The sequence below is a fragment of the Dicentrarchus labrax genome, unplaced genomic scaffold (genome assembly GCF_905237075.1).
Source record: "Dicentrarchus labrax unplaced genomic scaffold, dlabrax2021, whole genome shotgun sequence".
Taxonomy (NCBI): Eukaryota; Metazoa; Chordata; class Actinopteri; family Moronidae; genus Dicentrarchus; species Dicentrarchus labrax.
In genome coordinates this window covers 8,379,432-8,406,885 of record NW_026136719.1, presented here as the reverse complement: position 1 = coordinate 8,406,885, position 27,454 = coordinate 8,379,432, and the positions used below count along the sequence as shown (strand labels likewise).

The 27,454-nt window shown below is 38.7% G+C and overlaps 3 protein-coding genes across 11 annotated transcripts in view; 2 read left to right on the top strand and 1 right to left on the bottom strand.

The window, feature by feature from the left end:
* cfap70 (cilia and flagella associated protein 70) overlaps window positions 1–19,739 on the top strand; it is a 21,467-nt gene extending 1,728 nt beyond the window's left edge. Inside the window, exons 3-29 of one of the 7 annotated variants that reach the window (XM_051378660.1) lie at window positions 442–537; window positions 707–789; window positions 1,833–1,913; window positions 2,233–2,259; window positions 2,346–2,537; window positions 2,757–2,939; window positions 3,268–3,362; window positions 3,797–3,887; window positions 4,018–4,155; window positions 4,526–4,675; window positions 4,973–5,065; window positions 5,310–5,401; window positions 5,674–5,734; window positions 5,850–6,032; window positions 6,257–6,388; window positions 6,466–6,594; window positions 6,993–7,126; window positions 7,491–7,606; window positions 8,017–8,226; window positions 8,580–8,722; window positions 8,951–9,103; window positions 10,255–10,416; window positions 10,830–10,919; window positions 11,277–11,378; window positions 11,664–11,711; window positions 12,027–12,150; window positions 19,535–19,739. In XM_051378660.1, coding sequence (XP_051234620.1) covers window positions 442–537; window positions 707–789; window positions 1,833–1,913; window positions 2,233–2,259; window positions 2,346–2,537; window positions 2,757–2,939; window positions 3,268–3,362; window positions 3,797–3,887; window positions 4,018–4,155; window positions 4,526–4,675; window positions 4,973–5,065; window positions 5,310–5,401; window positions 5,674–5,734; window positions 5,850–6,032; window positions 6,257–6,388; window positions 6,466–6,594; window positions 6,993–7,126; window positions 7,491–7,606; window positions 8,017–8,226; window positions 8,580–8,722; window positions 8,951–9,103; window positions 10,255–10,416; window positions 10,830–10,919; window positions 11,277–11,378; window positions 11,664–11,711; window positions 12,027–12,146 — 3,104 coding nt within the window. In that variant the 3' untranslated portion in view covers window positions 12,147–12,150; window positions 19,535–19,739. Of the gene's footprint in view, window positions 1–441; window positions 538–706; window positions 790–1,832; window positions 1,914–2,232; window positions 2,260–2,345; window positions 2,538–2,756; window positions 2,940–3,267; window positions 3,363–3,796; window positions 3,888–4,017; window positions 4,156–4,525; window positions 4,676–4,972; window positions 5,066–5,309; window positions 5,402–5,673; window positions 5,735–5,849; window positions 6,033–6,256; window positions 6,389–6,465; window positions 6,595–6,992; window positions 7,127–7,490; window positions 7,607–8,016; window positions 8,227–8,579; window positions 8,723–8,950; window positions 9,104–10,254; window positions 10,417–10,829; window positions 10,920–11,276; window positions 11,379–11,663; window positions 11,712–12,026; window positions 12,700–19,534 lie in introns of those variants that run through there. The other 6 variants (XM_051378661.1, XM_051378659.1, XM_051378663.1 and 3 more) reach the window with 6 other exon arrangements.
* On the bottom strand, window positions 12,790–17,578 carry LOC127351311 (transmembrane protein 138-like). Of its 3 annotated transcripts, none has more exons than XM_051378667.1 (5): window positions 17,486–17,578; window positions 15,001–15,588; window positions 14,607–14,778; window positions 14,046–14,121; window positions 12,790–12,943 (listed from the first exon to the last, which is right to left on the bottom strand). In XM_051378667.1, exons 3-5 carry the CDS (start codon window positions 14,730–14,732, stop codon window positions 12,831–12,833), a joined length of 315 nt encoding a protein of 104 aa, XP_051234627.1. In that variant the 5' UTR covers window positions 14,733–14,778; window positions 15,001–15,588; window positions 17,486–17,578; the 3' UTR covers window positions 12,790–12,830. The 3 variants fall into 3 exon arrangements, with proteins under 3 accessions (XP_051234627.1, XP_051234628.1, XP_051234629.1); XM_051378668.1 differs by lacking the exon at window positions 17,486–17,578 and adding an exon at window positions 16,680–16,959; XM_051378669.1 differs by lacking the exons at window positions 15,001–15,588; window positions 17,486–17,578 and having other exon boundaries at window positions 14,607–14,785.
* LOC127351310 (CD151 antigen) overlaps window positions 19,622–27,454 on the top strand; it is a 23,057-nt gene continuing 15,224 nt past the window's right edge. Inside the window, exons 1-2 of the mRNA XM_051378666.1 lie at window positions 19,622–19,811; window positions 23,713–23,797. Of these exons, the coding sequence (XP_051234626.1) occupies window positions 23,714–23,797 (84 nt within the window). The 5' untranslated portion in view covers window positions 19,622–19,811; window position 23,713. The remainder of the gene's footprint in view (window positions 19,812–23,712; window positions 23,798–27,454) is intronic.

Sequence of the window (27,454 nt, the reverse complement as noted above, 5' to 3'; positions counted from 1 at the left end):
TACGTGGGAAATGTCTCATATTGCATAATATTTTTACTAAGGTGAGAGTTGTGCCCTAAATTCAAAATAGTGCATTGATAACCAACTGACAAAATAAATTCCATTTCCATTACATTTCAGAAGACCTGGCTTAACTGTGAAAATAACCAGATTATACTTTAATTTTGTAGTTCACTTATGGCGATATTGATAATGTGAACCATCCAACACTTATTCTGTGCAGATATTCTGCCTTGGCACAGCAAGTCCATTCCCCATAAGTCTCTTAAAAAATTGAGTATACTGTCTTCTTAGTGCAGCTTAAACTGAAACAATGATCACTAAACATTGTAAAAACACTAATTTTCAAACTGCTGAATGAAAGCAGAGGGAGTTTTCATGCCAGTCCGTACAGCCCTCAGTTTTCACAGCACTGTTTAATGTGAATGGTTATGTTGTCAGTGACAGTGATAGAAGTCCTGCCTGAGGAGAAGAAAGTTGAGGCGAAGACAGCGGTGCTGGGCCAAGCTGTGGTCGACCTGCTGCCACTGCTACAAGGTACAGCTGTACCTGTAATTATGTCTTTTTGAATTGTAATAAAACAAAGCGGGTTCTCTCCACAGTCAGTTGCTTTATGTAGAGGTCAGGACAGCAGAAACGGACTTCGAAGAGCTTCCCTTACAGGGCAGGACTTTCATGTTGGAATGATTTTCTCTTCTGTCGTCAGGTCAGTGCAGCTTCTCGTCCACAGTCCCACTGAAACCAGTGACCAGCTCACCAGCCAAAGAGGTCCAGGACTCCAGTAGCAAGGTCGGTTGGTTAACGTCTTGACAATAATATCATTGTTATTGTTGGTGTCATAGCAATTTTGAATAACTGAGGTCACATCCTCATCCTGTATTTTTGAAGTTTACACAAGGTTATAGCAAAAGGTTCACATGATGTGTTCATTTATATTCCCTTCTACATTGACAAAAGATTATTATATGTGCATGAATTACTCACTAATGAGATGTGTTGGTAGTAGAGTTTTAATGGTTTCCATACTGTTGTTACTTTTCTAAGTGAAATTGATACTACTTGTCAAATTAATTATAGTTATCTATTATGAATTTAAATGTCATAAATGTTATTTCTAGTTTTCCTGTCAGTGTTTTGTGCTGAGTTCTGCCCTTGAATTTGTCTTCTTAATTCATCCATCCATTTAAACTATACCAGCAGCCAAGGCTGGATTACCAGTCGGGCTAAGCAGGAAACTCCCCATGGCCCTCAGACCCAAACACACTCTTCAAACACGCTTTGTGTCAGTTGGGCTGTTGTTGTTTTTTATCATTTATTTAATTGCACATTTCACCACAAAAATCCAAAATACATTATATTCTGGAAAAGGCAGGCATCCTATGAGAAAAAATACATACTAACTTGTTTTACTCACTAGACAGGGATTTAAAAACATTTTGCTGCTATCTGGTAAAATGTGGTTTAGTTTTGGGTTGGGCAATATGATAATATTTAGAGTGAGAAAATAGAGGTACTGTTGCTATTCCTTTAATGTTTCTGATATTTGATTTAGTGGATGAGCCATAAAGAGGCAAACACATGTGGTTATTTTATCTATAAATGGTTTCTCTATTAAGTCTCCGGAACATTTACCATTTCACAATATGTATTCTTGTAGAAAAAAACATTAATGCATAATATTAATACTTAATACATATACCGTGATGTCATATTTTATCCATATCTCCCACCCCTGGTATAGTTAATCCAGTGAGCTAGTGGTGTATGAGACCTTAAATAGATGGTAGTTGTTTCTTCTGATTCCTCTATCAGTGAATGTCTTACAATCACAGAGCAGCCGGAATGAGGAGACAGCAATTAAAGCCACACAGAAGTCACTGGTCAGCAAAGTCATTTTGAAGTGGAAGAGGAAGGTAATTCCATTTGTGCTCACTAGGGAGAATATTCAACCTGCAACATGTCACCATGAGACACCTTTTACTATCATATGAAAAAGCTCTCGTGGCTTTCTCATGTCATGGTCTTAGTGACCGGTTGCTCACCGTAGGTTGCAGTGCAGGTGTCTCAACAGTATGGAAATTCGGCATGTAATGGGTGCACAGTATGAAAAGAATTGAAAAAAAAAACCCAAAAAACAAAGAGATCAACTAATAGTAGTCACTCAGTTTCAATATTCACTCAGTGTAAGCTTTCAGGTCCAAAAAAGTAAATGACTCAATATTTTCCCAACAGTGTTTGCAATGGCGCTTAGAACCACAGGTAGGAAATTTAAAAATGGCATTTGCAGGCAATATAACAGTTTATAAATAAAACATGAATGTGCCTAATGATTTGACCCCCTTTAGCAGTCGACTCTGGATGTGTGTGTCAGTGTATCGGATCCAGTGCTGTCTGAGGCTGAACTCTCAGCCTCCAACCTGCTGAGGGTAACTGTGGAGACAGCCTATTCCGTCCCTGAGTCATGGATGCTGCTGTCTGGCCCTGGCCCTGCCCCCTGCACATACACTGCAGCCCTGGAGGTCCCACTTAGTGCAGAGGTGAGTGTTACACAGTGCCATTTAATGTAGTTTCTTTATGCCGTTTCACTGAACAGAACCAGTGACAATCACATAACATTTCATTTGAATGTTTAAGGCAAGTATAACATAACAGTATAACAAGCATTCCAAGAAAACAAAATTGTAGGGACATTTCAAGCCTTCATTATCTATGATTGTCATGCCGCAGAGTGGCTGTGTTATTCCTCTGACTCCCAGAAAGATCAGGTACTGGTGTTCTGTGAAGGGCAGCTGATGGCTGGAGGGCAGAGGGAGGAAATAGGCCGACAGAGGAAGAGGCCACATCAGGCCATGCTGGTCCCAGGGAACCATTTTCTGCCTGCTGCCTTTTTCCAGGCAGAGCCCATTGAACAGGAGGATGGTGAGCTGACTGGCTTAGAGGTAACTGCTAATGCAGCCTGCAATACTGCCAATCCTGTCTAATGCCTTGGTGCCTTGATAGATTTTGCAGTATGGCACATTACTGTCACCAACTGTCCATATATGGCATTGCGTGAAAGTGGAGGATGCCATAAAAATACCTTTCATTTGATAGACAGGCTTAAAGAGAATGCCAGTTATTTGATACAAAGGCTTAGTTAATGTATATCTAAAGTAGGAAAAGCAAATTGACCTTAGTAGCATATCTAATACTGTAGAAGATTGAAACATATAAAACATTTTACTCAGCATGGAAGGTCTGAGGCTGAAGGTCTAAATGCTCCAACAGGACCGGAGGTTTCGCACTGAGGCAGAGACCATGAAGAATAGGGTGAGCTGGGACACAGAGATGTGCTGCTTCGTGGATGCAGAAGGAATTAACAGGTCATCTGCACACACAACTCACTCTTCCTGACCATCATGCTACCTGTTGGCCATGACTTTTACGAGATTATTCCAGAAAGGGAAAATTTTCTTGGGGCTATGTCTTGAACTTTTCTACAAAATAACAACATTTCAGGAATATAGTTGAGTGTACTAAAATGTCTTTCACGCCAGATGGAAAGGAAATCTGTAAAAGTCTTTTGATCTTTTTACCGCGGGACCATACAATAAACCTAGGATTCTATGATCTGTGTAACACTGAAGTTAACAGGTTTAATGCTTGGAATAAAAGTCAGATCCTTGTGAATAAAACTACAGAATGCATATCAGTGAATTGCAGCACTGGGTGTGGAAATAGCACTAGCAGACAAAACAGAAAGAGAGATGCAGATTCAGAAAAACACATGAAAATATGTATATCAATGTCATTTCAGGCTGCGGTATAGGATCACTGAGAACAGACTCTGGCCAGTGGAGATTATGAGGTCGTCGGCTCCGCTGTCAAAGGCAGCAGAAACCAAGTTGGTGAGATGGCTTTGTTATCGAAGGACAGGTTCAGAAGGTTTTAACACCTGAAGCAAAGATCCATGACAGACTGGCAAGTTCATCCAGTCACACAGTGTGTTTGTGTGTGTTTGTGTGTGTTTGTGTGTAGCTAGCTGAGGAGAACCCAGAGATCCCCTTCCATGGCGTGGCATTTGTGGACATGGGCCGGCTGCTGTATCCTGGAGTCAACCGCATCCGAGGAGCATACAGCATTCAGCCTTTCTCTGAGGCTGAGTTGCTGCAAAAGGTCACTCAAATATGAAATATAAATATAAATAATTTGCTTTCATTTTGGTTCATTTATTTATTTCTTTTTTTTATCTAAGTCTATATTTAAAGGATCAAATATCATATAATGTCTACCAGGAATAACTTAAACACATATGGAATTCCATCTGCTTTTTAAAAAAAACAATCAATATCAGTTTGGTCTCAGTGAGTTCAGTAAAGTGATAAGTCATAGAATGCATACTGCACAGGCCTGCTGTGTCTTGTGTGAAACATGAATAAAGACCTCACTTAAAATACTCTACTAAATTAGCCTAATACTGGTCACATAGTGTGTTTACTGTAAAGCGCCTATTAAAGTGAGTTTGTCATTGATCTTGTTCTTAAAGGCCAATTCGAGTGTCAGTGTGTTAAAGGAGGAGGCCAAGGCTGCAGCCAACCTAGCCAAAGCCTGTGCTTCAGCTGCAGGCTCGCACAGGGGTAAGGCAGGGAAGAACTTGGACAAGGGAGCCAAGGATTCCAAGGAGCCAGCCAAAAAGGTCAGCAAGGTCCCGATGGTCAGAAGAGGTTCATTTTACATGGAAGTTTAATTAAAAAACCTTTCCCAGGCCTTGGAAAATCATATAAAACGTATACTGTAAAACAAGTTTTTGAATTTTCCAACCTGGGCAAAACCCAGTAGTTGATTTTATTTACCTCTCGAACAAATGATTTCACAGGATTTCAACAGCAGAAAAACAAATTTCTTTTATATTTTCACCAAACTGTAACCTTGGAAGTCTCAGTTTGTGTTTGTAAATTTTGGACCCTAATGTATCCTGTTTTCATTATGTCAGCAATCTGGCAATCAGAGCAGGATGGCTGGGGCTGGCAGTGTGACCGACAGCCTAACCGAAACTGAGCCAACGCAAGTCAATACGGAGGGAAATGTAAGCTTCCACTAAACAGCAACACAACTCAATACAGTAGTGCAGTCACAAACACAGTAGGCATCATTTACTGGAAACTGTGGTTGAAGTTATAGTTTAATACCTATGCAGTGACAGCAGCAGCAATTTAAGGTTACATTTCTGCAATACATCCTTAATACTGTAATACACTATAAACCTAGATCTAGATGCAATATTTTGGTAGGCCTTCAGCATTGTAACACCTCATTCCTGTTAATGACAGATGTATCTAGAGGCCAGAACTTATATTATCATTGAGATTGCCTTGGAGAAACCACTGGTACCCAAAACAACTCCAGAGGAGCTGGCCAGAAGGTAAAGTGCTATATAAATATATAAATTGTCTTCTGGTTACTACTGGTACTGAGTTTGACCTGGTTCTATTAGTTACACTGTCTTGCTAGATTGTGGCCCTGAGCTAAAACTTGTGAGCTATCAGAAAATGTTCGCTTCTGAAGTCAACTGGTTATTAAAATGAACTCAATTGCCCTCTGGTGTATTACGTTACCGTTGCTTCTTGGGTTTCTGGCTGACTGTGGAACACAAATGAGTGAAAATGTGCTAAGATGTGTCTCTGTTTCCTGCAGGGTGAAGGAGTTGATCCCACCCAGATCTCCACTTCCAACGGGTCCTAGCAGAGCAGAAAGAGTAAAACACAGACACAGATAGATATACATATACAGATAAATACACACAATATAACTACACACCAGTGGAGACTTGCTTACTTTCTAAATTCTCTCCACCATTTGTGCTCCTGCAGGCAGTGCTGGACTTCCACAAGCAGGTAGGCAACATGGTGACTCATGTTTCAGACCAGTATATGGAATTGTTTGGAGCAAGATGCAAGCCGTCAGGAGACTACAGCCAGGAGCAAATGAAGGTTCAGCTGATGGGAACGCTCAGTGTCTCTGCGAGATACTTTGCCTTCAAGGAACAGATGAAGGTCAGAACAACCGCACACATCCCTGGTAGATGGATAAAAGTAGAGGGAATCCTAATTTTTTGGAGAAGATCTGCAGCCCTGATTTTTCTCCTGGTGGTGGCTCTTCCATTACTATCTGACTTTATAAATACTGTGTTGTGTGTGTGTGTGTGTGTGTGTGTGTGTGTGTGTGTGTGTGTGTGTGTGTGTGTGTGTGTGTGTGTGTTTATGTTTCTGGTGTGTAGCATGCAGTGGTGAAGATTGTACGTGACACGATGCAGCAGACGGAGCCAATCACTGACCCTCAGGAGCTAAAGGTTTTTGTCAGCAAACTCTATGTTTACCTGGTGGATGAGATGCACATAGCGCTCAACAAGGTAACACACACACACACACACACACACATATATATATATACTACATATTTATGTTTGTATCCTCTCCTTCTAACTAGATTTATTCAGATGATGTTGACGATGACTCGCCAGATGAAATCCAGTTGAGTTCTTCTCAGCTCAGACATTTTGCCAGAGAGGCTCAGCTTACTGGGGATTATCAGCAGGCTGTTCAGTACTACCAAGAGGTGCAATAACATGCTCGCCTTTCCTAATACTTTTGCTCCTTACTCTGAATAAACGAGGGAACGAACTTGCTGTAAAACTTTTAACTATATTCATTTAAATGAATTAAACAGCAGGGTTGACAATCACAGATGTCAATGTATTCACTTTTCAGACCTATAAACCAAAATGCATGGCTATGACTGCTAAATTGTTTTGTTGATACAAATATGCCTTAATGTACACCCTGGCTTCTGTTTGTTTATTGCCATTGGAGAATATCAGTGTTTTTGTGTGTTTGTTGCATCAGGTGGCAGAGTCATGTTGCAGTAGTAATGCATTATGATCTCTATGCAGATAATGACTCTGGCTGGTAAAATAACTAAGGTAGCTACTGCATTTATTATTATTTTTTTTACAGCTAGTGGTAAGGTACCCCAGTGAGCCCTCCTACAAGTTTGAGTGGGGAAGCCTCTACATGCGGACCGGAGACTACATGAAGGCTAAAGAATGTTTTCATGACGCTGTGTCCATCCAACAGGCACACAAACCCAGGTCAGAAATGGTCCAGTTACATTGAAAACAAAACATATCTACAGGATATCAAACTGTACTTCAAGAAAATATAGAAACAGGTGATTCCTGCTTTGTGGGAGGGGGACCCATGAGCACTGAAAACCAGAATGTGTGTGCTGCACTGTATATCATGATTATATATCCATAACAGAGAATTAAATAGTTGTCAGGTGTCACAGGACACCACAAACATTTAGTTAGTTTTCTAGTTTACTGCTCCCAATCAGTGCTAAGCAACACAGCACTAACATAAATGGATAAACGCTCAAACTCATAAACTTTACTTTGTGTCTCTGAACTGGGAAGTCAAGACTTGTGTGTCTGTATCCTCTTGTCTCTCCAGCCTGATTATGTGTGGGGTCTTGGCAGCGATGTCTGAGCATTACAAGGAGGCCCAGACCTTCCTGGAGCGAGCCACCATCATAGACCCTCCCTCTGTGGTGGCCTGGACGCTGCTGGGTGAGATTAAATTGAATTGAATTAACCTGTGAACCTGCTGCCAACACAGAGCACATATAGACATATAGACACACAGAATGATATGATTAAACTGATGGATCCCAGAGTTTAACTTCATCATGTGGACAGGTATATCTGTCTTTAAAAGCTAATAACATTAAATTCATTTGTCATGTTTCATTATAGAGTAAGTTTTTGAAATTCTGGGAAAGTTGGAATAAAGTGGCAGAATACCTGATAATGAAAATACACAAGATATCATAAATCAGCACAGATATCAGCATTTGGCAACATTGGTTGAATAACATTCACATCTGCCTGACCCTAAATGACCCTGAGCAGTAAAGCAGGAGAGTTGCATGCTGGGAAATGTGTCGTCTCTCTTTCACGTTTCTGGGTCTGCGGTTCAGGTTTGCTCCATGAGAGCCAGAATGAATCCATCCTGTCTGAGAGTGCTTTTCTGGAGGCCAGAAGGCAGCTGTGGTCAAAAGAGGCAAAGAAACACACACAGATCAAGGAGGAGAAGAAAGACAAGGAGGAGAAGAAAGACAAGGAGAAACATCAGCAGGAGGAAGAGGAGATGACCATTCCTGCATGTCAGTCTCCCACTGTGAAGCAAGGTGAGATAAAGTTGGAGTAAAAGCAGTCAGAGAAGAAGAGTGTACTGTTTCTTTATTAATAATGATGTGTTAGTTTTTCATTTCGCCCTTCGGTGGATGGATCTGCAGTGTATCTATGTAAATATTTAATCTGTCAGGACAGAAAACCTAAAATGTAGATTAAAAGTAAGTACTGCCAATCTGTACACAGTTTAAATGCACTCTGTTGGCAAGACGTGTCTTATCTCTTACATCTGTCATACACCGACTGATGCTCTCAGTGCACTTCAGCCTGAAGGCCTGTGGCAGTGAATATAGCTTTCTGGAGCAGCCAATGCTACTGTCATCATGTTATCTTCATTCTCTTCTCCTAGACCCAGAATATGGAGACGAGGACTCAGGGGCACAGGAAGAACCTCCTGCACAAAGTATCAGCACCAAATCAGATCCAGCTAAGCTGTCCTGTACCATTTACACAGAGACGGCTCAGTTCCTGCTGCAGAACACTGCCTTGCAGGTAAAAACATTCATAGTGTCACTCACACTGGTAAAATATGAATGAAAACAACCTACAATTCATAGTTCTGCTGTAGTGTCATTATGTGACCCTCTGTTAAGTATAGGGGTAGGAAACCTGTGGCTCCGGAGCCACAGATGGCTCTTTAGCCCCTCTGCAGTGACTCCCCGTGGCTTTGACAAAAAATGATATGCAAATGAATAATGGTAATTTTATAACTGTTGTCAGATGGTGGAGCATGCGCTGTCCCAGGAGCTGCTGTGGTCAGACAGTGGTCGCAGTGTCTCCTATCTTCTTCATCTGGCCCAGTTGCAGCTGCTCAGAGCTGACTATTGCAGTGCCGGTGCCAGCCTCAAGGAGGTGCTGTTTCACAGCAGCCAGGTACTCACACTCTGACTACAGGCTGCAACAATGAGCAACTGTGTGGAAAATGTGACATGTATGGTTTACTGCTTCTGTTCTGCTCTATTATTCTGAGCTGTTTTGACGGCCACAGTCTGTAAGTTATACCATATTTAAAATGCAGCAAAGATTCACATTTAATTTGGGATTTATGAACTTCTTTGACCTCATTGTTGTTTGTGCAAGCTGACAAAGAGGACTAAGTAATATATATATATATATATATATATATATATATATGTATAGTAATATAATACGTATATTATTAAAGATCTTTACAGATTTCAAGATAAAATATGTAATCATCTGTGCTGGAGATTACTTTACCTTTACTAAGGATGTAGGGCATTACTGTTCCTAGTATCTACAATAACTGTACAGTTACTAGTCTATCAGACAACTGACTTTATTTTTTATTACCTTTAATTGCTTTATCAAAATGTATATGTAGGTCTGCAGTTGATTCTCCTGTGCTGCCTTGAAATTATGTCTGAAATATTACAATAGAAAGAGGAAATGGGTGAAGTTGACCAAGGAAGCATTTGGTCCCCAGATTTTAATGCCTCAGTGCTCCTCAACACATACCTGGATGTTTCCGAAGTAGTTTGATTATATTAAAGAGCAAAGTTATTGCAACTACGTAGAAATGTTACACCTTCCTTAATGACAAATCATTTTTGTTCCACAGTTTAGTGTGTGAAAAGCACTTAATACTATATTGTTGCTTTGCCACCAAATCCATAAATCAGAGTTCTAGCATATTTAGAACACTTTGTTGTTAATATGAAACAAAACATAATGCCATGGCTGTTAAATTGATTCAAATTGGTCCAAAATCTCAAGTTAGTTCATTAAAATTTTTGAAGTTCCATTAACACTGACAGCAAGAGGGAGTTAGTTACTGTTTCCTTCTGAAAGGCCTGTTGGTGAAGCCAGAAATGTACTCTTCCTTGACCGTGGTATGTTTGTGAATGAAATACTTTTTGTGAATCATTCTCTTAATTGGCTGTAGGGAACCAGTTCTTTTTGATTAAATAATATTTTTTTATTGGTTTTGACACCATAAGCCTGATTAAACTAGCATCTCTTCTGAACACTGACCTGAGAAGTGTTGTCTACGCTGTGAGCAGGATGCAGACGTGTGGGCTCTGAATGGTCACTGTCACTACCTGCAAGGGGCGTTCAGTGATGCCCAGGAGAGCTATGAGCGGAGCCTGAACTTCCTACGGCAGCCATCAGACTCCCACCTTGTCCTCCTCCGCCTGGGATCCATCTACCTCCAGCAAGAGAAGGTCAGGTATTGAGACAAGCTGATCTGATCAGTCAGACAGTTTACTCATGTGTACTGTATCTGATGATGAGTCAGGGGATTTCACCTGGTGCATTTCCAGGAGAGACTACGCATTTTCCCCCTCGTACAAGCTAGGCTCTCACACACCTTGGAAAAACTAGTCATAATAAGTTTTTTCTAAAATAGCAAAATTGGTCAAAAGGTCGTAAGGTACAATGAGCTTTTAATTTCAGCACAATTATGATTGAGTTGCTGTTGTATTTCTATATGTGAATGTGTATAACTGTATGAGAGTCATGCTGCTATAGAACAGACAGAAATGGTTACAGTTATTTTCAAGTTAAAGCACGGCATTATAATTGTAAAAACCTACAGTGTAACTAAATCTCTTATGTTTGTGTTTTTAACTTTCAGTTTGACCAAGCCAAAGCTATCTACCTGCAGGCTTGTGAGCAGTCTCCGTCCTGCCTGACCTGGCTGGGCCTGGGCACTGCCTGTTATCGGGTAAAGCTATACCTCCAGCACAAGAATAGTGATAAAAACTATGGCAATCTGAAATTTAAACCTGAATAATTCTGGTTTTGAAAGGTTTTTGAAACTCTTATTTACATGATGTATCTTGTGACATTATGGTGTTAGAGGCAGTTAACATTGGGGTTATTTCCTTAACAAAACTGCTGGGCAAACAAAATATTCTGTTCTCACAATGCGGTTGCAAGATTTAAGTACTGTCCTAATTCTAATGTGAACAGAAGCCAGGTTACTCTTGGATGTACTGTCGTAAGCCAACAAGTTGTAAACAAAACAGCTGTGGAGCTGATGGGATAGGATTTGGTTGTGTTTGTGTGTCTGTCTGTGTAGCTGGAGGAGCTGTGTATAGCTGAGGAAGCACTGACAGAGGCCAACCATTTGAACAACCAGAATGCAGAGGTGTGGGCTTACCTATCTCTGATCTGCCTCAGGGTGAGTGATGATGACACTCTGAAAACACACAAACCGCTCTGCCTCCTTTTACTTTTATATTTCAAGACATGATATGACACAATGACCCTGTCATATTCTTCAGTGACTCAACCACTTCAAGGTCTTGACCCTCATTTCCAAAGAAGGAAACACCTTTGTGAGCTACATCACCTCAGCAATGTACCCCCTGAATTGGGACACAGTTAAACACAGATTCACCTTTTCGCTGTCTAAAGCAGGCCGCAGAGACCTGAACTAACCTTGTAACAAACCTTTTGTTTTCAGTCTGGCAGACAAGAGGAAGCAGAGCAGTTTTATAAATATGCAACAAAGGTGAGTTAGTCTGGTGTTTTTATCAGTCATAGTGATTTAAAAAAATGGTGTTGGGAGTAGTTCTGGATTAATATTTATTATCAATAGTGCTGAAAAATCTACAGTCAAAAGGTTTTTTTAGTTTCTTTTGCTTTGTTGTCACAAACAAATCTAAGCCTTTGTATTTACTGTATTTATTCATTTTATCATAATATATTTATTTTACTAAATATGTCCCTCTTATCCAAGATCAATTTGAAAATCATATCAGTGTTTTCATTTCACATAAAGAAACCCCTATCTGATGAAAACCTTTCCTCTTTTCTTGGTGTACAGTTCAATCTGCAGAAGGAGTCACTCCTCAAAGAGTTCAATGAACTGAAGGATCAGCTCCGCTTCAGTCGGCTAGTGTCATGCTTCGGAACAAGCTCTGAAGCAGGGGTCTCAATGAAATGACCAAGTACATTTCACACACACAAACATGTTTACGTTGTGACATTTATTGTGAAATGAAACACAGCCGGCTCAGATGCACAAGTCATATTTTACAGAGGAGATCGGTAACTGGCCAAGCCATAAAAAAGTTAAACCCTGTTCAACTTCAACATTACAACAAACTCAAATACTCTTAAATTTGTATAAAACAACAACAAAAAAATGTACACCATTAACAAAAGAAAAGAAAAAGGGCATGTGGTGACTGGTATTATCAGATTATTTTTTAGAAAAACCATGATCTCACTTTTCATGTCATTTTTACCATCTGAACAGCAAAACAAGCCTGATGAAACATCCCAGCCTTGTTCTAAGCTACTTTTGGCACAATTTGCTTTGGAATTAAATGTTATGTGGAATATAATGTTCCTGTCGAATACATCTATAGTGCTGATGTTGCATTGAATGGATTTCTTATGTTAAATTAGCAAATTAGTGTTCGCAAAACGTGGTATTGGAAAATGCATTTCATATATATTTCCTGTACCTTTAAAATACACTGTTTTTGAAGTGGCTTATGTTTTCTCATTGTATGATTTCACATGCACACTTTATTGTACCAAATTTGCTTCTCATGTGTTTTTATTGTGCCATTTTTACACCAGTTCTAGACTCCGAGCCATCATGTGCTCTGTTGCAGTGGGATCACTGTCTGACCTGAGCAAACACTTCTCGCAGCCATGGTGAATCCTCATAGAGGCGAGGGTCACCCAGATACTCTGAGGTCCTCTTGTACAAGTAGTAGTACAACACGGAAGCTGTAAACAGAATAAAATATGTTACAAACATACAGAAAATACACTTTTCAATCAACTTTCAGGACTGTCACTGTCCTGTGTCGGCCAACCCAATAACTAACATGGGAAATTATGGCTTTTTATCTAAATTTTCAAATAAGAGACCATGTTAATATATTGTCTGTTTAACCCAGTTACTACAAACATGCAATTGCTGCATATTAACTTTCAATATTGTCTTGAAAATCAACTTGCAAATACTTCACATCCATCACATTGAGTCACTGCAGTTACAGTTCAGTGGAAATGCACTGCACACTTCCAATATCCATAACCAAAACAATGATAACTACATTTAAAAGATAACTGCATAAAAACATGACAAATGTCATTAGTGTATATACATATATTAATGCCCTGTTTTAGTTAGCATTAATCATTACCAATTTGCGTATGTTATGACTATGCACAATAATTAAGGTTAATTGAGAGATGATATGTAATTGTACATGGACGTTAGCATTGCAAAAACACACTCAGAAATGGGAAATTCCCACCAGCATTTACAACTATGTATAGGATCAGAAAAGTACAACTCAGCCCAGCTGAGTTTTCAGTGTCTTAAGGTTTGTTCATAATGAAAGAGATTTTGTGAACTGGTGACGTAACACTGAATCACACACTTAGTAACCGTATGGGTGGGTCTTAAGTAGCAGACAAAACAGAGAGACAAAACGTTTCTACACTCTGTACTCATACTTAATAAGGGATCACCTACAGAGAACAACAACTAGACAATAAATCCTTTATCCACTTATGAGCTTATACGTGTATGAAAGTCACACCCACATGGCGGTGTGAGATCACTTCCTGGAGCCTGCTGGTAGAGAGGAGGGAGGAACACACTCACTATAGGTGTGTGGGGAGGGTTACGCTACAGTTTACTTAGTCCTTCTATAAATTATGTTTAGACCTGAAAAGCAGCATTGACTCTCTTGTTAATATTTCTGCTCTAAGGGAAAATTACTTTTTTTTTAAGTCCTTAACATAGCTCTAGAGACAGTAATTTATATATATGCTTGTGTGGACAGATAAGATGAATAAATATATTTGGTCATCTTACCTGTTCTTTGGAACACAAAGAGAACCTGAAGGCCGTCTGTCCATATAAATCTGTTGGTGTTTAGCCAACGCAAATTCTGTAAAGATTATACAGAAAATATTAATCATTTTCTTGTGGTGCTTTTTAATAAAAAAGATGTTAAAAAAGGAACCAAAACACTAACATATGTATATTTACTCTATAAAACTATACTGATGGGACAAATTGACAAGTTAGACTAAAAAGGCTATAAATGACAAATTAAACATTTCACTGCTTGCAAATTTTCCAAGCCACATATTTCAATTTAGTCACATTTTTGTAGGATTTTGCTCCTAATACCTTTTTATAAATGAAGCATAAATATGTGAAATTAAAAAAGCATGCAGTGCATTTAGTTCATAACGTTATAACTTTAACTTCAGTTTAAAGTGCACATCACTCAGAGTCTCTGTGCACTTTACAAGTAAAAAACAACAACAACAGGGGAAGAGAATACCCCATTACATGTAAAAGGAATAAAGTAACATTTAGAAGGACTTAAATAACATCTCTGCCCATTTGGGCCCATACAGTACGTACCATAAGCCAGGAATGGAGTATGATACTGAGGGTCAAATAGAGAGCAGAGAGCATTAGCAGAGCTCTAAATCGCTCCAGCAATATGGCGACCAGGCCAACCTGGAACACGAAGGTGTTAAACAGCATCAACAGAATGATGATCAGGTTAAACAGGATGGCAATGTCCTGGATACTGTTGAAGAAAGGCATACAGGAAAGGAGAAGATGACAGAAAAGAAAATATGTGACCAGCAGGAACAAAAAGATTACTGTCTTTGTACAGTGCTATTTAATTCCATCCCAGCATCCCAAATGAGTCATTATAGACATCTAAAGCCTACTATTTTTAGATTTGTTTTCCCCTCAAGCCAAACTTAATGCTTGGCAGCTGAAACAATGAGGAACTCTTACTTACATGAAAAGTACCAGCTGGACAGCCGGTTCACCCCGCAGCAACTCGCTGAAGGAGTTGACGAACAGGTCGAAGGAGAGCAGGCTGAGCTGAATCAATAACACCAGAGAGTAGTTGCTGGTTTGGAGCGTCTCCGGCCCGAAGGCTGGGCGCCCGGGCGGACTGTGGTTCCACGATGGATCCAAGGCTGCACTGCACTCGTACAAACACTACATAGAAACATCAATCCACACGCAACAGTCCTGACTGTTTGGAGATCTTAGTGAGATTTTCAAATGGCTCCGCTGTGATTGCCCAAATGCAGATGATAGTTACACACAATAGTGCTCCATGTCTGTTGTTAAAATTAGTCCTGTTTACTGAAGTCTTTTCAAAATTAGAAATGGACAGTCCAGTTTTGGGATGAGCTTCCTGGAAGTCACAGATGCCAACATGTCACAACTGCTGATTTTTTACAGCTCCAACATGAAGAGATGTGGTAGCGCAGTGCAGTCTACAGTGTGCTGATACCTCCAGCATTGTCAATCAGCGAGGGTAAAGGTTTTCTTCCTATCAAAAGTGATGAACACCCAAGTAAATCCTGAAGAGACTCTGTGGAAGGAGACAGCAGAGACACATTAGTATTCTGCTGGAACACATCATGCTGAAAGACTGTATTTACTGTACAGTGTGAGTCTTGTTCTGTTGCAGATTTACAAGCACTTAAAGCATGGACTTAATGCGAAAGAGAATAAAAAACAGATATTGTTATGTTCCTACCAGACATGATCAGACTTGTTACAGAAATTGTCTGATGGAGTGAATCCATTTAACTGCCACATGATGTGATGAGGGTTGGTCCTTATTTACTATCAGTAAACTTTCAACTTGTTTGACCTTATTAATTAATAGAAGCATTTGAAACCCAGATGACAAAATAAACCTTCACCTGGTGAATCACACTTTTCAAAGGGAGGAAGCTCATGCTTCTAGCAGCAACTCGTGCAACAGTGGTTAAAGTATGACTAACCAAGAACAGTTTGCTGAAGTTAAACATGGACTGGCATGTTGATGACTGAATGCAACTCACACAAGTTGCTATTCACTGTTAAGGAGAGGCTGTACTATCCAAACGACTTGGACTGGCCTTGCTTAATAATTCAGTAGCAGGTCAGTAGTATCTGTCCATGCAGATAATTTGGGGTTTTTTTTGTTTACATTTTGAGATATCCATCCAACGTATTTGTTGGAACTACTTTCAACTAAAAGGAACAGTTCTTGTAAATACTCAAGAGTGACTGGGATGCTGATTTTGGAGAGAGATGTCCTGTATTTGTTTTTCAACACCGAGAGCACCAAAAATGAAATTCCATTCACCTCTATTGTAATGGCATGGACCTTGGCCTCTTGGATATCTCAAAACCTGGACAAATAAAACCAGAACTATCTGCATGGCTATTTGCAAATAGAGGCAGGTGAGATAGTATGTTAATCATTTGGGTAAACCAAACCTTTAAGCACAACAAAAATGTACCTGAAATTAATAAAATCAATTATACTTGGGGGATTTTTGCAAATATCCAGACACAGCTGGTGGCAGCTGAATTACAAACCTCCAAAACAAGCCACAACACATATTAAGATTAAATACAATTACAATTCTACACTAAAAACATTAAAGTAAACATTAAATCACAGTTTACCGTTAAGTCAAAAAGCATTTCGCCTCCCAAAAGAACATCCTTTCCTGTATATATTCCTTCAGGTTACTTCTCATCCATTACATTAAAACAGACTATTTATTTACTTGCTTGTTATGAATTGAGAAAAACAAGTCCTCCTTTCACTACCGTTGCGCCACTGAGAGTATTAGTTAAGTAGGTACTGTAAATCTTTGCCTTGGCTATTCTGGCCTCTTATGAGCCAGGATCACTATACAGCAGGCTACCTCACTCTGACACCAGGTGGATCCTCTTATGACCCCCGTATTTATAGCTTGGCATGGCCATGGCAGGTGTGTGGAAGATTATGTCCACTTCTAAACAGTCAAGCGTCGACCAGAAGACTACCTATACTTGGAAGCTGTCCCACTGAGATTCTGGGTTAGCAGCCCTACTGGCTCCTGGGCAGAAACTGAGAAAACAGAAAATAATACCAGTCTTAAAAGGTGAGACAGCTTGTTTAAGGTTGTCCAGTGCCGTGGATACACATCCGAGACAAAGAGTCGTCAATTTCTACTCTCGCTTTTTATAAACTGTAATCAGAAATATATCAGTTGGTCAAATAATAAATTTTCCTTTGACAAATATAGTGGTGTAACTTAGAAACCCTTTGTTGTTGTTAATGTGTTCCCAACTTGTAGTTCTTAGTACTGCACCATTTAATCTTCTTAAGAAACTCCGTAGCAGCTTGTTGCTTCACACAGAAAATATATATCCTCCCTTTTACTATTTTACAATATCAATTCTACCATCAAACTGCTGCCTAAAGAAAAAAAAAGTGTATGTACCTGTAAATGAAGGTTGATCAGAAGAGAATGAGGTAGTATCTGTCCGGATGATGCATGTGGCCACAAACAACACACTGTGCAGCACAGATTGTGTCTGTCCTAGTAACAGGTTTTATCCCGCCTGCTCTCTAATAGACAGGCACAAGAGTTTTGTCATGACATACTATGGATTGTGGTTGCTTTGTGTACATACACCCTAGTGACAGGATGCTGTAGCTATTACTAAAATGAAGTCTTAAAATATAACATAAGCTCCCAATTTGAAAGATGCAATGGTAGAGATTGCATACTATGATCCTCAGTATATTATAATGTAGTTTAGGTTGTGGGACTTCCTCCAGGGACCTTTTTGGATTTATATAAAGAGCAATGTTTTCTTTTCATTTTATTGTGGACTGTATTTCTCACCTCTGATTATGCTACTTATTTGTATTTAATTAACTTATCTCTTATTTCCTACACCGTGTTTGGTACTACGGGTTACTCCTGTAACCCTGAAATGCTGACATGTACCAACTCTTTATTTAAAAAACAAATAAAAACTTGAATGAGAAAAAAACAATAATGCAAAATCCATTTACTTTGTTACATAAAGTTCAGTTTTTTTAACTATGGACTGACATTTATTACAAAGGACAAGAAGTCACGGCCGTAGCTAAGTATGAGTAAATGAAGATGGGTTATAAGTGGACACTGTCTGTGCTTCTTCAGTCACATTTCCATTCCAGATTACGGTAAGGCTTCTAGGAAGGATATCTGGAGTTGAGCCAGAAGAAAACAGAAAACCACTGCCATCTAGTGGTGAATGTGCATTTCTGCACACACAAAAAACAATGCTGCCCCATTTACCTGTGCAGGAAACTTGGTGTAACCGTTGTACTCAAATACTGGCTTGTCAAGTACTTAAGAAATGCTGTATTAACATCTGAGTAAAGTGGGCAACTGTCAGATTAGATTAAATCTAATGGTTGGGGATAAGAACTGTGTAATTGTCGCATGAACTGACCATAATAGTCATTATAAGATCATCATTGAGTCTTCTGTTTTACTACAGCTTCCTCAGGGAAAAGCCGAGTATTAACCACGGCGAAAAAGACTTTTCCCATAGCAACCATAAAAGAGAGATGGGCCATATCTCAGCCCTTTGAAAATGTTAATTTGACTAAAATTTAATAGAAATGATCCTACTTTATAGGAACTAAATGAAACGTGTAAATGCTGTAATATGCTGATAGTGGGGATAAAAACCCTCTTTATCAGACTATCACAGTGGTGGAAGAAGTACTCAGATCTTTTAAATAAAAGTAGCAATAGCACACTGTAAAACTCCTGCATTCAATCTTACTTAAGTAAAAGTACAAAAGTAATCCAAATATATTTAAAGTACTCATTGTGCAGTTATAACATTGGATTCTAATTATTGATGCATTCATTTGTTCACCACTTTAAAGGTGGAGCTAATTTCAGCTACTTTACACACTGTTAGCTTGTGAATGTATCCCCTTATATTGACCTATTATAATACATCATAATGTATTAGTTGGTTATATTCTGTAGCCTATTAATAATGTGAATCTGCAAAGTAACTAAAGCTGCCAAATAAATGTAGTGGAGTAAAAAGTATATTTCCCTCTGAGTATAAAATGGAAATACTCAAGTACAATTAGCTCTAGTATGTACTTAGTTACATTCCACCCTTGGATTATCAATCAATATTATTGTGAAGTAGGGTTGCACAATATGGTAAAAACACAAATTTTCCCTAATAAATCTATTAAAATCATGCATTAAATGTTAAATTTTGGGGGGTTTGAATTAAACAAACCTGTTTTATTTAAATCTGGAGAACAAGATTTGTAGACCAGACTAAAGTACTTCATCACACTGTTTTGTCACACATTTCACCTTTATCAAAATTACATGCACTTGGTCATAATGGTGCAGCCCTATTGTAAAGTAAAGATTATTTAAAAATATATATATATATATACACACAGAAATCCCTGCAAACATGCTTTTCTTGGGTTTTTCTCCCCCTTTATCCCACAGTATCTGCTTACATCACATAACCATTGCCCCAGGACAGTGAAAAATCCCAGAAACATGCAAGGTGGCCCGGGGTGGAGTCAGCAGCAGCAGCAGCAGCTCCAGTCTCACTTTCTGGACGTGAGCTCAGCATTTTGATTTTTCTAGCCTCCAGCTTCACCCTGCTGTCGGAGAGGCCCTTTATCCAGGGGGGGAAGTGGAATGAAAACAGACGACATCTAGGAATAGTTGAACATATTGTTGGTTGCTCTACGTCGATAGAAGATTACAGAAACAGCAGGTAAGTGAGGGGGGGGGGGGAAGCAGGAAGTGCTCTCTGATTTAACTGTGTTAGCTCATACTGCGGTGTCGCATTGCCCAGACAGGCAGCATTTATCGTCTTTTTCACGATATGGCCGAAACGTTTTATAGCTTTCCACGGAGGCTAGGTTACCTGACAATGTGTTACCATGTTGTTGCCGTCTTTAAAAAGCAGAATATGTTGATAAAATAGGTCGTTTTGTCCACATTTGTTGGAGCAGCAGCAGCACAGAGGGCAGCCAAAGACGTGTAACTTTAGCGTTAGCTTAGGCGAAGAGATGCGTTGAAACTCAGCGAGGAAAACATACAAAACTGTGATTTTTATCAATGTGGGCAGTCCTATAAATGAATACATGATGGGATTACCCAGCACAGATGGTTATTATGAACTCAAACTCTGTACAAAATCTCACAAATCGTTTTTTTTATATATATATATTTCCAGTGGTTTCAGAGCTGAGCCGTTGTTAGGACACAGTTGTGATCTGTAATGGAAATGTTTAGCGAGCATAACTTTCCCTTGTCGTCACTTTAGATAATGTAATATAACACTACTTATTAGTAATAGTGTGATGGTACCTGGAGAAGAGGAAATACTCTTTAATGTATGCCATAATTCATTGTTAAAGCAAAGGATAAGCATCCCTGTGTTATAAACAGTGAAATGTGAGACTACTCTTACATATTTAACAGAAATGAGGCAGTAGTATTTGCACATGGTCACTTCTGCTTGACTTCAACCAGTGAGGATCATTGTGAAATGAACTCACAATGAGCCATAGAAGAATCAATACTACCCCACAGACAGTGAGTGAAGTATTCCTTACTCACTCACTTACTTTTATTTACTTTTCCAGGACAGCTAAGACACATCAGAGGGGATTTAGAAGTGGGTATTCTGCGTATACCTGTGCATACGCCACTGCTTATTAATAATAACCTGATTGTATTCTTTTTAAGGATGTTTCAGTAAGCAGCTAGTCAACAGCGTGGTTTTTATGCCACTGGGTTTTTACAGTAAAATGAGTCAGGTCACAGGTGTGATCAATGACTCACATATCAGTTGTATATTTTTCTTCTTTCCAGATAAAAGGCTGTGTTCAGACTGGTAGCACAACATTTAGCAGACACACGTCTAAATCGGAGCACTTGTTTTTACAAGCCTGGGTTACTTCTATAAATGAGCTCATTTTTTTTTTTAAATTAAACAATAAGCTTTCAAGGGAAAAGAGCAGAAGAATTATTTCACCCGGCTAATGTCATGTAATGGCTGTGACTTTCATTTTGGCCTTTGTCCACTAACTAAATTGATCAGGAGGAGACTTGAGTGGCTCAACGAAACAGTTTCCTCCGGGAAACCCTGGAAGAATACATCAAAAATGCTTATTGTAAATCAAATTTTAACAGCTCAAAAGATCCTTGTTGTTGAATAAAAATGTCCTAAATTGACAATATCCAAGATGATACTTTTCTTTTGTTCCCTATGCTGGATTTCAAACACCTCCATGACTTTTGTGCAGAAATGACATTTTGAATGCAGTCTAGTTGTAGATGTAGTATGAAGTCCAATTCAAATGAGATTTAACAGCTCAAATCAGCAGCTTAGTGTTTTCATCATTTGCAAATAACAGTATACTGCAAGCTTTATTTACAGTTTGGTGTGGACAGTCAAGTCAAAATACCGGATTTTAGAATGAAATGAGATTTGTAGTCTGAATATTTTGAATTATCTTAAGTTATTATTTTAATTATTGATTAGCTGCAGGTTATTTTCTCAATTGTTTCATTGTTTTGTCCATACAATGCAGTTAAAAATGTCCATCACAGAGTCTGAGATCTTAAAATGTCTTTTTTTGTTCAACCAACAGTCTAAAACAAGAAAATATTCTGTCTAAGAACAAGAGAACGAGCAAATTCTTGCAGAAGCTAGAATCAGAGAATTTAAAAGTACTATATCTATCTATATACCTCTATTCATCAGCTTGGTTTACAGAGAAAACTAAATATAGTAGCTGCATGTGGGGATGTTTTATTTTAAACTTTATCCAAGTTATTACTTTTGGATCATTTCTAACAACGTAAAGCAAACGATGACACGTTGTAGATAGAAAATATAAATGGTTTGTGCAGCAATTTTGCAACTATTTCTCCAGCAGGTCTGGAAACACCTACCTTAATTAACCTGCAACATAACACTAAAAACCTTACTGGAGCCGTTCCAAGTATTTCACCATGGAGTCTCGTGGGGTAGACTAGACAGCCATTATCTACTAAATGTGATTTGTGGTGAGTGTGTCAGACAGGTGGCATATCTCCGATTTATTTACCATCTTGTTTAATGTGCCCTTGAATAAAGATATCACGTCCTGAAATAAACTAAAGCTAATAAGATGCACATCGGTGTAACTCTCCATAGTTAAACCCTTCATGCAGAAGGGATATTTCTTCTGCTGTGTTTTTTACATCTTCGAAAGAAAGCTTGTAAACTTTTTTTAAACAGTTGACTTACTTTCTTGACTCAGCTGTTTCCTATCCGGCTCTAACAAGTAAAATAGGGAGTTGTCAATTAAGTCTTGTTTGAATTTCATTAACAAGATCTCACTAAGAGGGCCCACCCCACCAGATGGTCAACAGACAGAAAACCCAGACAGACTTACTCATTCATGTAGTGCTCATCTGAATTGACAGTACTGCATGTGGGGGTGGGGGAGCAGACGGGAGAGTCAGGAGGGGAAGGAGAGTTTGATAAGAGGCACTCAGAGGAGGGCAAGTCTGGGCTTGACTGGCAAGTGAGCCAAGAAAATTGTGAGGTTGAAAATAAAAAAAAATAAAAAAGAGGATGTGAGACGTGGGAATCAAAGATTACATAAAGGCAGCAGGTAGCAAGTGTTATTCTGTGATGGGATCTATAAATCTAACAGACTTCAAACTGGAGAGTCGTGTTTGGCATTGTTGTGGTGACAGCACTGTTTAACTTTGATACAGTGTCAATTACTGTGGTTTAAATACTGAGATTGTCTGGATAAGCTTTAGTCACTCCTGTTTTAAATACACTGGAGTGACATTTTTAATCTAATGTAAGTAAAAGTAATTGCTTTTAACTAAAGCTGCCTCTCTCTTATAAAACATAGCTTGCTTAAAGTATTCATTTGCTGGTAAAAGAACATGATTTTTTGCTTCTAGAGGCGTTGGATGTTGGGACCAGGCACCAGGGAAGCAGTTGGTTATAATTTCCAGCCTTTGGCCGACTCTCAGCTCCTACTCAGTGCTTAGTCATGGATCTCTCTGTATACACATGTAATAACTCAGCTCACTGATTCTGCCTACACTGCTGATCTGATGCTTACTCCCCCATGTTCTGCATTAGCCCTGTAACGTCTCATTTGTTAAAAGCACCCCAAGCTCTAATTCTGTATCCTCAATGCCAGCTGCTGGCTTACATTGCACTTATATAGCTTATTTTATATTGGATCAATAGTGGGGTATCATTCAATTAAGAGATACAACGGCCAACAGAAATCTGCAACCGTTTTAGTTATTGATTAATGTTTCAGTTATATTTTATTTAAAAATGCCAAATATTCTCTGGTTACAGTTTCTTGTATGAGGGTTTGCTGGTTTTCTTTCTCAAATATGAAAGTAAATTTCCGAAAGTTAGGTATCAAAAAAAGGATTGGTTCCATACTGGCACAAAAACTTGGGTATCAATATATTGCGGTAGTATCAAACTTATTTTAAACCATGTCTAATGCTAGCAGAAAGGAGTTTTTATACGCTCACATTTATCTTTACCAACACATTTCTTTGTGAGAAAGTTCAAGATTGTAGTTCTTGATCATGCTGTGTGCACTGACTAAAATGACTCCCACTCTCTTTTGCAGCATGGGGGTCTATGAGGAGAAAAAGGAAACATGTGGAACCGTCTGCCTGAAATACCTCCTGTTTACATTCAACTTTCTCTTCTGGGTGAGTTTCCATTCTGCACAAAGGATTTAATGGCCAAAGTGCTTGTGTTGGACTGAAGTGCTTTTGAAGCACCTGCATAGTTTGGGCAGTGTCTGTTGGTTTGGCCTTGGCCATCATTTTTATTGGTTATAATAACATTTCACTCAGCAAGGTAATTGTTGAGATTTTGTAACACAGCGAAAAGAAGTGAAACAAATTGTCAGATAATCATACAGGTTTTAAACAAACCCCCATTTGTGCCAAACTTTATGTATTTGGAAGAGAAAACAAAGGAAGACAGTAAAATGATTTACCAAACTCTCTGTTGTAAGCCTTTATCACAGTTTGCAGATCATTTTGCTCTCACGCAGATTTCCTGAGATATAGTTTTACCTTCAAATAAAGTGGTTTACATAATTTGGCAAAATAGTTTACAAAAATTGTGTTTCAGTCTCTAAATTGTGTTTGCTGGCAATGATTTTGGTTTGGTATTTTATTACACGGAACGTGACGCTGAAACTTAAAACAAAACAAATGAAAACGAATTTACCTTTAAACTTTCATCAAGGTGGGTACAGGGAAAGAGTGGGCCCTGTAACCAAACAATTCCCTCCACTTTTCCATTCACAGAATTTCAAAATCAGAAACACAACCGATGAATAATTTAAGGTTGATCGTCCACACTTAAGCTCAGACAGACATGAATATGAATAGTCAGAGGTGTTATCTTGATACATTTAGCTGCAGATGTTTTTAGGAATACATTTTTACCTCATTCCCATACCTGTGTCTGTGTTTTGTGCATAGTTTTAAAGTCCATTGCTCTAATCCCATGAAAACAAATCTGTCTGACTGAAGCCAGGGGGATCAACACAGTGGTCTTGGTCATTTATCAGAGCCATAAACAGCCCAAATTGTAATACTGATTAAACTAGAAACAACTCAATAAATAACCCAATCCCTGATAAAGATAAGGAAAGGGTATTTCAGGTTTGAACAAACTAAAGCTATAAAGGCAGTGTTTTTTTCACTACATAGAGATGGTAATACACATGAACACATTATGTTCTCATATTTATATGAATAATTTGCTTTTTACATGACATAAATGGGAAGAATTAGCTGATAAAACTCTGTCTGAACCCTTCAACAAAGCCTTTTTATTCAGGCAGCAAATAAATGCCGGCTGTTTGCAGAATCAACGCCAAGTTGCATACTTTCACGGAGGACACAGAAGATGCATTCAAAGCCTAATTCCCCAAAACTTTCCACTGTCAAGAACGTGATGTTCCAGGAGGAAAGCACTACAAATAACACGATGATCATCATTTGGATGTACTACGTGTAAAATAAGAGTCAAACATCAGTGTGGCAGCCTCACTGTCAGCAAAGGAAGGGTGTCTGTCTCTTTCTCACTCGTTCCCAGCGTGAAGTCGCACATACAGCTCTGCCCATATGTGATAATCATCTGTCTGCCAAAGAATCACATCTCTCTGAATTTGGCAGGCAAACAATACAGAGTCTTGTCAGTGCCAGATGCCCAAGTTATAACCATATGGATATTTCAGGACCAAATCAAATCTTTTGACTAAATTTGACTCAATATTTTTCACAATACTTTAGTGTGGGTACAAAGAGCTGAACTTCAGACAGCAAAATGAACACACTGCAACACTATAAAGTATTTTACTGAATGGCAGCTGTCCATTTACCTCAGGAGTAACATATGGTCACTATGTCTGTTTCATATTTATTAGTAAAATTATTTTTTGAGGAGGACTCAAGACACCAAATTGAGTGAAAAACAAAAAGTGAATGCTTATTAAATTAAATCTTTTGTTTGCTCAGGAATCACAGTTGTTTGAGCAGGATCACATGGATTTCTGTTTGTCTGCCTTTTTTGAGGTGTTGCTCACGAACGCTGGCTATGGATTTTCTGAGGTTTTTCCTTCGATATGTAATATTAGTAGGGTATTACACGATCCTCCTTTTGAAGTTTTAGGCTGAAATCATTTACGATTTTCAGGACACAGTCTGATTCAAAATACATAAGTTACATTTCATGTAACAACAGCTACAATCTAGATAAGTTTGACTAAACTTGAATGGCCATCAGACCTCAAATGCATGTCTGCTGTGTTTGTGAACATAAACAAACCTTGTAATCTTGAAGGCCAAGGACATAACTTTGAATCAACAGTGAGTCAACAGTGCCTTTTTAAACAAAGCCTTTAGTGGCTGTAATAATGGATATATAAAAGAAACATGTATAGAACCTGTAAGTATTATGAATGGACAAATGATACAACATTACATTCACTTCAGGGTCCTTAGACTTTCACATGTTCCAGTCTCTACCTCTTGCCGCCACTGGAGGTCGCCAAAGTTTGAATTTCCCTTGTGCCGCTTTCAATTACACTCAATATTCACTAATTCCTGTGGTTCATTGAGTTTTAACAGCAGATAAAGCCACAGCCAGCATCATGTTCTCCACATGGAGCGATTACTGCAAAGACTGAACCTCATTCTGTTTCGTAACACTGTGGTTCTCAGGGTTGGGATCCTTCTGTGGATGATGAAAGATGATGTTTGGAGAGTTGTGAGATGCTTTATGTAAAGAACAAAACCACATAATAACAAGTTATTATCACTTCACACCAGTTTAATATTGTCACTTTTTTAATGTGATGGGTAACATGATGAATAGTCTCTCTTGAAACAATTTCTAAACAATACATTGGAAATATCTTAAAGGAAAACAGCTGTTTGGATTGAACTGTTCAAGTCTTAAATGCAGCTGATGACAGGGCTCTTGATTTTTTGTTTTTTAGTGGTCATGAGCAATGAGTAAGACATGACCTAGTGGGCATGTGTAGACTGTTCTGAACTGCGCCTATGAACTGTAATGAAAGTGTGAATTAAAACAGAAGCTACTAAAATGATGAACATGTACAGTAATGTAACATCAGCTACTTACTGCTCCCGTTGGGTAGTTAGTAAAGCACTGTGGTTACTCTTAATAGTTAGTAAAGAGTGATGACTGAAATATTTTGCTCAACACTGTTGTTCTGTGTGTTTTCCTGCCACACTGTCTCTGGGTGTGGTACAGTCTGACTCAGTGTCTCGCTTCTGTAGCCATCGTCTTCCTTTATAAATTAAATCTAAATTAGGCAGGCTGTCAGATTGGCTGTTTGGCATGATGACAGATATCTGTTGCAGTGCTGCACCATCTGCTGACTCGTCATTGTGATATCTTTATAATTTAATTTTCCTCATATCGTCTTTAACTGTTAGCTTAGATAATGCTGAAGATGTCGAGCAATGAAAGATATATTCTGGATTGAAGCATCGACTCTTATGCTGTTTTGTAATTACAGTTAGTCCATCCTGTGAGCTTAAGGATTCACTTAATGCTTTGTAATTCCCCAGACTTTATACCACATGATTGCTCTGTATGGTTAAAGTCAAAACCTTTTAGAAATGCCTAATCCCCCACTGACAATTGTTAAAAATTAGCATTTATAGGGTTTTATAGGGCTGCAACTAACAATTATTTTATTTATTGCTTAATCTGCCACTTATTTTCTAAAGTAATCATTTAATTTTTTTTTAAAGAAGTTAAAACAATGCTATTCATAATTTCTCAGAGCCCATGGCCATGTTTTTCATTTGTCCGAC

Excerpts from the sequence above, each read along its gene's own strand:
- LOC127351311 (XM_051378667.1), bottom strand. The coding sequence starts at position 14,732 with ATGCTGTTTAACACCTTCGTGTTCCAGGTTGGCCTGGTCGCCATATTG. Across the intron at positions 14,122-14,606 it reads TACTCCATTCCTGGCTTATG|AATTTGCGTTGGCTAAACAC; the intron begins GTACGTACTGTA and ends TAATCTTTACAG. Across the intron at positions 12,944-14,045 it reads CTTTGTGTTCCAAAGAACAG|CTTCCGTGTTGTACTACTAC; the intron begins GTAAGATGACCA and ends TTCTGTTTACAG.